Source organism: Heterodontus francisci, chromosome 16 (genome assembly GCF_036365525.1).
Source record: "Heterodontus francisci isolate sHetFra1 chromosome 16, sHetFra1.hap1, whole genome shotgun sequence".
NCBI lineage: Eukaryota > Metazoa > Chordata > Chondrichthyes > Heterodontiformes > Heterodontidae > Heterodontus > Heterodontus francisci.
The window spans coordinates 36,409,625-36,420,324 of NC_090386.1; the positions used below are offsets into that span (position 1 = coordinate 36,409,625).

Below are 10,700 nucleotides of genomic sequence, written 5' to 3' on the forward strand. Positions count from 1 at the left end.
AGTGCACGATTTTCTGAACTCGCCCCCTGGGTGATTGAAAATTCAGACCATGCTTTCTATTTGAGTACCACATTAACTAAGCTCATTCTGGGTTTGGTAGATACAAATATATAGGGGGGATTTTATGTTGGTGATGGGGATCTCAGCTACCGGCTGAAGAGCTGGCGAGAGCCCCCTGTCACCTCCTCTAGGGAAGGCCCACTGGATTATGTGCCAGTTAGGCACTTATGTGGACAGTGGTAGGCCTTCCTCTGGATTAAGGACCCAGGTGACAGAAGCCCCACCTCCTGAAGTTGTCGGCCAATCAAAGGCCGGCATCTCTTTTACTGAGCAGCTCCACTGCAGAGGCAGTGGCTGCTGCCAGTAATGCACCTGCCGGTAGCCGAGGATCATTGAGGGACCCAAGCTACATGTGAGTAATGATGGGGGTGTTTCATGGGGTTGGGGTCAAGAGGGATAGGGGTAGTAGGGGGGGTCGGCAGCAAGAGTAGGGACATGGTTCTCTGCAGGCCCACCCCCCCCTCTTCCTGATGCCAGGACCTTCGATCAGACACTATGTGCCTTTTAACGAGGGACCTCCCACCCCCACCCCCAGGAGCTGGCAAGCAACCTGCACAGGTTTATGTGGCATGCTCCCCTTATGGCAACAGGCCGACCTGCCACTGGGCTAATATTGGCCAAGGCGGGATGAGGCCCTTAATTGGGCAATAATTGTGAAGGAGGTGCGACGGGGCCTCCCCCGCCACCATCCCGCCTGATTAAATGCTCTCCCCGCCTCCAAACCCGCCGCAGGCAGAGCATAAAAGCCCCCCTATACAGTGTGTCCTAACCCACCAAGAAGGGATAAACCAAGTAATTACAGGCCGGTGAGTCTAACATCAGTGGTAGGGAAAATATTGGAAAAATTCTGAGGGACAGGATTAATCTTCACTTGGAGAGGCAGGGATTAATCAAGGATAGTCAACATGGCTTTGTCATTGAATTTTCCGAGGGGTGTGTAGATGAGGGTAAAGCAGTTGATAGTCTATATGGACTGTAGTAAGGCTTTTCATAAGGTCCCGCATGGGAGATTGGTCAAGAAGGTCAGAGCCCATGGGATCCAGGGCAATTTGGCAAATAGGATTCAAAATTAGCTTAGTGGCAGGAGGCAGAGGGTGATGGTCGAGGGTTGCTTTTGCGATTGGAAGCCTGTGACCAGTGGTGTACCACAGGAATCGGTGCTGGAACCCTTGCTGTTTGTAGTGTACATTAATGATTTAGACGTGAATATAGGAAGTATGATCAGTAGGTTCACAGATGACAGGAAAATTGGTGGTGTCGTAAATAGTGAGGAGGAAAGCCTTAGATTACAGGATGATATAGATGGGCTGGTAAGATGGGCAGAGCAGTGGCAAATGGAATTTAATCCTCAGAAGTGTGAGGTGATGCATTTTGGGACGACTAACAAGGCAAGGGAATATACAAGGATGGTAGGACCCTAGGAAGAAAAGAGGGTCAGAGGGATATTGGTGTACATGTCCATAGATCACTGAAGGCAGCAGCACAGGTAGATAAGATGGTTAGGAAGGCATATGGGATACTTGCTTTTATTAGCCAAGGCATAGAATATAAGAGCAGGGAGGTTAAGAAGGAGCTGTATAAAATGCAGGTTAGGCCACAGCTGGAGTACTGTGTACAGTTCTGGTTGCCACACGATAGGAAGGATGCGATTGCACTGGCGAGGGTGCAGAGGAGATTCACCAGGAAGTTGCCTGGGCTGGAGCATTTCAGCTATGAAGAGAGTCTGCATAGGCTAGGGTTGTTTTCCTTAGAGCAGAGAAGGCTCAGGGGGGACCTGATTGAGGTATACAAAATTATCAGGGGCATAGATAGGGTAGATAGGAAGAAACCTTTTCCCTTAGCGGACGTGTCAATAACCAGGGGGCATAGATTTAAGGTAAGGGGCAGGAGGTATCGAGGGGATTTGAGGAAAAAAAATTTCACCCAAAGGGTGGTTGGAATCTGGAATGCACTGCCTGAAAGGGTGATAGAGGCAGGAACCCTCACAACATTTAAGAAGTATTTAGATGAGCACTTGAAACACCATAGCATGCAATACTATGGGCCAAGTGCTGGAAAATGGGATTAGAACAGATAGGTGTTTGATGACCGGCACGGACACGGTGGGCCGAAGGGTCTGTTTCTGTGCTGTATAACTCTATGACTGAGATCAAAGGCATCATGGGATGTGGTGACAAGAATGATGACATTATCATTAACTGGGAGCTACAGATTATCAATGAGTCACTGACAGTGAAAAATCATGCGATTAAATTGAGATTGGTGATTCACAAAGCTGTGAGACCAGAATAAATAACTGATTGGATGTAATAGTGAGAAAAGGTAAATACCAGAAAATGTACCCAAATTACATACTGTGATAATTGACAGTAAAAATATAATAATCTGTATCATGTAAAGCAGAGAAAAAAGGGGGAGAGATGGGGGGAGCAAGAGTGTGAAAGAGACTAAAGGTACAGGGAGTACTAAGTCTTTCATTGAGGATATAATTTCTTTTGTGAGCAACAATTGAAAAACACGAGAAAAAGTGAGGACTTATGGATTTTGATAAAATTTTAACATTCATAAATAAATAGGCTAACATTTTAAAGGGTCCTGTTACATGTTCCAAATTTTAGTGCACCTTCAGACACAGTTTACTACAAAACAAGGGTGGAACAAGAAGCTGAGACAAGAATAAGTAACATGGGTGCTAACGTAAAACCATGTGATTTACTGTATTCATCATGAGACTAGTTCAAAAACTTTTCCCAAACAACACTGCCTCATCATTCATATTTGCAGTAATTCTTTAACAGAGCTGGTAGTTCTAGCCAGTCGATGGCCAGTCTGTGCATTATGCACTTCTGAACAAGCTGACGGCACAGCGTCTGTAGAGATGGAACTGCATAGAGAAAAGAAAAAATGAAAAGCGACATTGTTAATCACACATCTCCTGGAGGTGTTTATGCATTTGACATGTAACATTCAATTCTAGCATATAAATTTATCTGTACATCATGTATATCATGTATAATTTGATCCAGAGATACCAGCATTTGTGAAGGGCCATAATCCCAAGCAGTGATTTGATTGGAGGACCGGCCCATGGATCTACCATGCGGTCCCCCAATCTGATTTTTTTAAGCTTACTTGTTTTTCCCTTTTGGGGCATGTGGGGAAGAATTCAACTCTGAATTCACACATTTCCTGGCATCATGTATTGCCATTCCAAAGGCATTTCATTATAAAACTGTCATATAGGGGGAAAGGTAGGGCAAACATATTCAGAGCAACCTGAATGACGAAAGAGATAGAGATTAAGATGAACAAGAAAAGGTGTGCTTATGACAGATTTCAGGTGGATAATACAACTGAGAACCAGGTTGAATATAGAAAGTTCAGAATCAAAGTGAAAAAGCAAATAAGAGAAGCAAAGAGAGAGTATGAAAAGACACTGGCAACTAATATAAAAGGGAATCTAAAAGTCTTCTATAGGCATTTAAATAGTAAAAGGGTGGTAAAAGGAGGAGTGGGGCCAATTAGAGACCAAAAATTGGATGTATGCATGGAGACAGGGGGCATGGCTGAGGTATTAAATGAATACTTTGCATCTGTCTTCACCAAGGAGGAAGATGCTGGGCAGGTCATGGTGAAAGAGGAGGTAGTTCAGACACTTGAAGGGTTTAAAATTGATAAGGAGGTATTGGATAGGCTAGCAGTACTTAAAGTTGATAAGGCACCAGGACCAGATGAGATGCATCCAAGGATACTGATGGAAGTGAGAGTGGAAATTGCAGATGTACTGGCCATAATTTTCCAGTCTTCTTTGGACTCAGGGGTGGTACCAGAGGATTGGAGAATTGCAAACGTTACATCCTTGTTCAAAAAAGGGATTTAAGATAAGCCCAGCAACTAAAGCCCAGTCAGTTTAACCTCAGTGGTGGAGAAGCTTCTGGAAATGCTAATTTGGGACAAAATTAATAGTCACTTGGGCAAATGTGGGTTAATTAGGGAAAGCCCGCACGGATTTGTTAAGGGCAAATCATGTTTAACTTTCTGGAGTGTTTTGATGAGGTAACAGAGAGTGTTGATGAGGGAAATGCTGTTGATGTGGTGTCCATGGACGTCCAAAAAGCTTTTGATAAAGTGTGACACAGCAGACTGGTGAGCAAAGTTTTGCTCATGGAATAAAAGGGACAGTAGCAACATGGATACAAAATTGGCTGAATGACAGGAAACAGAGTAGTGGTTAATGAATGTTTTTCAACTTGAGGAAGGTTTGTAGTGGAGTTCCTCAGGGCCGGTGTTAGGAAGCTTGCTGTTCCTGATATATATCAATGACCTAGTCCTTGGTGTACAGTGCACAATTTCAAAACTTGTGGGTGATAAAAAACCTGGAAGCTTTGTGAACTGTGAGAATAGTGTAGAACTTCAAAAGGACTAAGACAGGTTAGTTGAATGGGCGGATAAGTGGCAGATAAAATTTAATACAGAGAAGTGTGAAGTGATTCATTTTGGTAGGAAGAATGCAGAGAGACAATATAAAATAAAGAGTAAAATTCTAAAAAGGGTGCTGGAGCAGAGAGACCTGGATATATATGTGCATAAATCATTGAAGGTGGCAGAACAGGTTGAGAGAGCAGTTCGTAGAGCATACAGCACTGTAGGCTTCATTAATAAGGGCACAGAGTACAAAAGCAAGGAATATATGTTAAACTTATATAGAACACTGGTTCAGCCTCAACTGGAGTATTGTGTCCTGTTCTGGGCGCCACACTTTAGGAAAGATGCGAAGGCATTAGAGAGAGTGCAGAAAAGATTCTTGAGAACAGCTCCAGGGATGAGGGACTTCAATTATGTAAACAGATTGGAGAAGTTAGACTGTTTTCCTTGGAGAAGAGAAGGTTGAGAGTAGATTTGATAGCGGTGTTCAAAATCATGAGGAGTCTGAACAGAGTAGGTAGAGAAAAACTATTCCCATTGGTGGAGGGATCAAAAACAAGAGGGGACAGATTTAAGGTAATTGACAAAAGAAGCAATGGCGACACGAGGAAAACTTTTCTGCGCAGTGAGTGGTTAGGATCTGGAATGCATTGTCTGAGAGTGTGGTGGAGGCAGGTTCAATCAAGGCATTCAAGAGGGAATTGGATTGTTATCTGAAAAGGAAGAACGTGCAGGGTTACAAGGAGAAGGTGGGGAACTGGCACTAGGTAAATTGCTCTTTTGGAGAGCCAGCGCAGACACAAGGGCCCAAATGGCCTCCTTCTGTGCTGTAACAATTCTGTGAAATTCCTGTTTAGTTTTGTTGTTCCAGTACAGTGTATACAAGCAGCCATTTCTCTAAACGGAAACATGACTGTACAGTCATCCCAAGAGCCAACTCAACATAACTACTGGTTCTTCAATTAATGATGTATTTAAAGATTGACAGACTAGCTGTTGATTATATTGTAGAGAAATTGATCTTTGCTGGACTATAAAAAGTACTGTTGTTGTTATAGAGGGAAAAAGAAACTGTAAAAGCTGGAAATATACAGCATGTGTCTCCAATTTACCTATATTGCTTTGTATTATAGAGAAAATGTTAGATAATTTGTACGAATAAATTAAATTCCATATTTATATAGATGAAGTGGAGTGGCTGATGAGACTATTTTATACAAACATTTTGATGAAACTCAACAGTTTTCTGCTTTAGTTGCAGTGAATGCAAGATAAATGGTAAGATGACTGCACTAAGTTTGCATCATGTAATTTGTAACTAAGAACTGTTCCATTTTCAAAAATAGGAGCCTGTTTTTTATTCTAGCACGTATGTAAGAACCACAGATGCAATACATCTACCCTTGTGCATAGGTATTCAGGAGTATACATTGCCACGTTCACACAAGGAGAAATTCTGCACTATGTTATGAGGATTTCCATTTTTGTATTAAAACCTAGAATTCTATATTTTTAAAAACTGAAAAGGATTTCAGTGGACATTGAGACATCTGGAGATAGCTGAACTTTATGGATGCTTTTGGAAGGAAGGCAGGGTCAACGAGAGGTTCCTGGTTTTAACCAGTAAACAAATACTGGAAACCAGGTAATTTCAAGGAAACCAGCAGGGGATTTGACCTCAGAGCTACCCTTTGTGAGACAAGAGAGAATTTAAGATTTGGCATGTGACTTGTTTCTGGAAGGTTTTGGTTTCATTTTTGATCTGTTTAAAAGCCATTGGGTTGGACTAGAGCAGGCAATTGGAATTTGATTTTGATCTGCCTGGAGATCAGATAAAGAACCAGAAAAGTTTTACCTCTCTGTAAAGAATCCTTGCTCTTGAAAGGCAAAAGCTTGTGTGAAGTGGTACTGTTGCCTCCTACATTTTCAAAGAAACCCTGAATTTGCAGAAATCTTGTATCTTTAAAAAAGGACTTTTTGCATCGAATGTGAGAACTGACACCTGTTGCTCCACCCCTGATGGAAGGCCTATGTGAATCCTCCTACCGTTGAAGTTCTTTGAATGCCTACCCATCACAGACTGTTCATCAACCTCGCCTGGAAAGACTTCGAGTGGCATCCAACTATTCGACTTTGTGACACCTTGCCAAACTGAAGAACTTCCTTCCAGATCATGGCAGTCTAAGTTTTTTATTCTTTTATTCTTATGAAACAGCTGTAAATCAAAATCTCTTTTTTTTCCCCAGTTAACCGGTGGATGTATGTGCATGTTCATGAGGGCTAGGAAAAAATAAGGAGCTTTAATATCTCAATTGTATATAGATTTACTTCATATTGGTGAAGACTTGGTTTTATAATAAATGGTTAATTTTGTTATTGATTAAAGAAACCTGGTTGGTGTGCTTTATTCTGGGGATAAATAAAGTATCTAATTGGCGTTTTGGTAAGTGGGAAAATGTATTGATATGTTGTAACCTGTGGAGAAGTGGGACTGAATTAACAGTGCACTCCTCCCGCCTTGGTTGTAACATCTATAAAATGAACTGATGAATTGAACTCAAAATGAACACCTTTTGCTGCAAAACAAGATGGAGTAAGAGGTCAGGTGACCTCTCCTGTACTGTGAATATACATGGTAACTGCTGGAACCCTGAAGCAATCATCATGTCTGGTCAAGTGTTGAAGAAAGGATTAGAAATATAAATAGCCCATTAAATGTTAATAGCTACCTCTCTTCAACAAGTTGGGCTACCAATGACTTTGCAGACATAGAGACTCCAGACTCAAACTCAGGATGATGGGTGTGAAAAGCACATTATCAAGATGGCGCAGAGATGAGCAACATCTAAACACATTGTCTAACAATGGCCACACCAGCAAACACCATTTATGAAAACACAATGGGAGAGAAACTTGGATCACCTGACAGAAACCAGTCTCTGATAAGGAGATTTTAACAAGAGACATTTTCCGTGCAGGAAGCCAGAAGGCAGAGAGACCCATCTCAGCAAGAAGATGGACCCTGCCAGAATACCATCTTTAAACTACCTAGAGGCAGAAATGAAAGGTGACCTTGAAACTCTGTACCTGATTGTAACAGGACTTTTCCATTGAAATGTGACAGATTTAACCAAAGAAGTCTGTAGCAAAGCATCCGTCCACCTGAAACCTTTCAGTTTGACATCAGTAAACCAGGAAAAAGGAAAAGCAGGCCTGCACCATTTTTAAATCTTCTTCCCAGGAAAACAAACAAGGTTTCGCAACGAACTTTAAAAAAAATATCAGACCTAAATGCATGCTATCTTTTGATCTTTATATTTCCGTGTGTGTGTGTGTGTGTGTGTGTGTGTTTGAGTTGGTGAAGTTGAAAATATTTTCAGGCATTGTTTAATAAATATTTATCTTTCTTTAAACCAATGAGAAAACCTGTCATTAGTCTGCTTATTAACCATTAAAATGCTCAAAGGTTAAAACACAATTCTAATAAAAACAGTCTTCGGTAAGCTGAGAGATAAACAGTGGAAATCATCCCTGTCATCTCCCACCTGTCTATAACAGCATATAATGTTTCCCATTAAATAAATCAAACTGAAATATAACAACTGAAATATAATAATATAACAACCTGATCTGGTGATACTTACAACCATAGTCCACTTGTATAATCCTCACTGTCTTAGTGGAAGCAAACACATCCACAACAGCGTAGAGAGGCTGGTTTGTGGGGATTCCTCTGGCACAGGGACCCATGTCCTCCCCATTGATGACAATGTGCATGTCTCCCATATTAGCACGAGTGGTATACAAGACCCCAACTCTGCTTCCTCTGGCAGTCGCAGGAAGAATGTTAGTCTTATACAGTTGATCTAAGATGTGGCTGTACCTTCCTGGCCTGCTTCTTCCTACCAGCTTGTCCTTGGGGATCTTACATTTTCCGATTTGCAGATAGGCCTCCATAGAACAGAGCGGCATTGGAGCAGGATTTGACTCCAGATCATCAGTGGAGACCTTATTGTGATTCCTGGTTATTGCAAAAACCCAACTGCTCCCTAAGTTTACCAAATCAGGGAGGGAATACTCAGGAACCGACTCCAGGTTTTTTGGATTGTGTGCTGTCAAACCAATCCTTACATTACCACACCACCCTAGCTCTTTCTCTTCAATTTCTACAAGGAAAATTTTGTCAGGATCCAAAGGTTCTTTACTGAAACAAACCCCATTGCCAAAACTCTCGGTCCTGGTGGCCTGGGTCTGAGAATCATCCAGTTTCACGTTGGTTCCATGGATGTGGTGGAAACGCATATACGGATCTGACACTGCAGCCATTCTGTGATCCTTACTGCTTCTGCTATTTTTAACCACAGCAGGAATTTGTATCAGTTCAGAGGCTGACAGCTGGTGTGGAGAGATTGACATAACTGAAGCCTACACATATAGCTTACTCTTTCACTCCTCAGTGGCCTTATGCTTCCCAAGGCACCAAACAAATTTAAAGCAGCACAGCTGACTTACACAAGTATTAACGCTTCTGAAACTTTGAGCTCAGTCAACAAGAGTCTTGCAAATTTACCTGTAAATGCTCCACTATATAAAAAAGCAAAATACTAAAGATGCTGGAAATTTGAAATATAAATAGAAAATGCTGGAAGTACTCAACAGGTCAGGGAGCAGCAGTTGGAGAGAGAAAAATAGACTTAACAGATAAATTTTCCCCAGGCTGTTGCAAGTGGGTCCGGGTGCAAGTGGGGTGAGAAAGTCCCAGAAAAGGACATTGGCTCGGGATTCCAATATGATGCCATCCTCTTGCAGCTTTCGCCAGAGAGGTTTGTGAGCCCAATGGGGAACCTCCATGTGTCTGGCAGGAAGCCAATTGTGGTAGCTTAAAAGGCAATTAAGAGCCTTTTAAGCATGGAATCCCTCTTTGCCAACAGTGCACGAGTTACACACTGTGGGCTGAATTTTACAAGCCCCCCCCCCAGAGGCATCTCCAGTCTGGAGGGGGCACAGAATTGGGACAGGAGAGTCTGGGGGGGTGGGGGGGCGGCGAAGAGCCCATCGCCTCCCCATCGTAATACAATTTTATCGGGGGCGGAATGGGCCGAAGACAGCCTTTCCACCCAGAGGCCACTTGAGGCCCTTAAGTGACCTATTGTTGATGACATAAGGGTTTCTTCCTGCTGCCGCTGGGATTAACCAGCAGTGGGGGGGGGGGGTGCCCTGCACCACACGGGGAGGTTGCCCAGTAAAACAAGGAGACCTCCCTGTTTACTTGGGTAGTGGCCCTCCTCTGTGGCCTCAGTGGCCCATGGATGGACCCCACAGGGAAAACTCCACTTCTCTGAACCTTCCTCCCCCACACTAAATGCCCACCCTTCCCACCCCTCGCCAGCGCCTGCCGGTCTGGCCCCAGTGACTGTGCCTCACTTACCTTGGGTCCAGCTCCAGCACTAGGCCTGGGTCCAAGGCCTCTGCAGTACCAGCAGTGGACTACCAGTGATGCTGCTAATACTGCTGAGCTGCCCTGTGATTGGCCGGCAGCTCTTGGAGACGAGATCCCCCTCTTTAAAGGGATGAGGATCCCGGCGCCAGGCACGTGCCTGAGCGTCGTTAGATTGCACTGGGGTGGGGGTGGGGGGGAGAGGGGCAGTCTCCATAAGGCCGAGACAGGGTTCTCCTTGCCTTTTCAACCTGACGCCGGGGGCCCCGCTGGCGCAACAAAATCCAGCCCTGTGTCTGCAACTCACCAGGTTGGAGAAGGCGGGAGCAGTATAAAGGGTGAAACCGGCACGCCTGTGGTCAGCCACAGTGAAAGGCTTGTGCTGACAGGAGCAGCTCTTTCAGCCTAAATTCACTGATTTCACTGGGGACAGTAACTTTGTGCAACTTACTGCAAGTGCTTTGGAGACCTCTGAGGGTAATCTCACCTTATTGACTGTAAGACTTTCCTGTGACATGGAGTTTACATATATTGCAGAAGGTTGGACTGCTGAGGAGGCGATGCAGCAGCTCCAGCTAAAACAGCCAGAGCGACAGGTATAGCAACTACAGGAGGAGAAGCTGCAGCTGCCATCTTCAGTCACATGCAGCTGGACAGAACAATGGAGATGGACACAGGGCTGAACATCAAAGGAGAAGATATTCTCAGTACAGGGTCTACAGGCCAAGGGTCAGCTTCCTTGACCTCTCTGAACAGCAGTGCCTCTGAAAGTTAAGGC

At 43.7% G+C, this 10,700-nt stretch overlaps 1 protein-coding gene across 1 annotated transcript; it reads right to left on the reverse strand.

The window, feature by feature from the left end:
- Positions 1-2,660: 2,660 nt before the first annotated feature.
- On the reverse strand, positions 2,661-8,811 carry neurl2 (neuralized E3 ubiquitin protein ligase 2). The gene is made up of 2 exons (XM_068048113.1): positions 8,130-8,811; positions 2,661-2,944 (listed from the first exon to the last, which is right to left on the reverse strand). The coding sequence occupies exons 1-2, from the start codon at positions 8,809-8,811 to the stop codon at positions 2,829-2,831; spliced, it is 798 nt and encodes a 265-aa protein (XP_067904214.1). The 3' UTR covers positions 2,661-2,828.
- Between the last annotated feature and the right edge of the window lie 1,889 nt (positions 8,812-10,700).

What these genes read in the sequence shown, in the direction of transcription:
- neurl2 (XM_068048113.1), bottom strand. Translation starts at nt 8,811, where the DNA reads ATGGCTGCAGTGTCAGATCCGTATATGCGTTTCCACCACATCCATGGA. An exon ending in TATACAAGTGGACTATGGTT is followed by an intron (nt 2,945 to 8,129) that starts GTAAGTATCACC and finishes TTCTCTATGCAG; the next exon opens with TTCCATCTCTACAGACGCTG.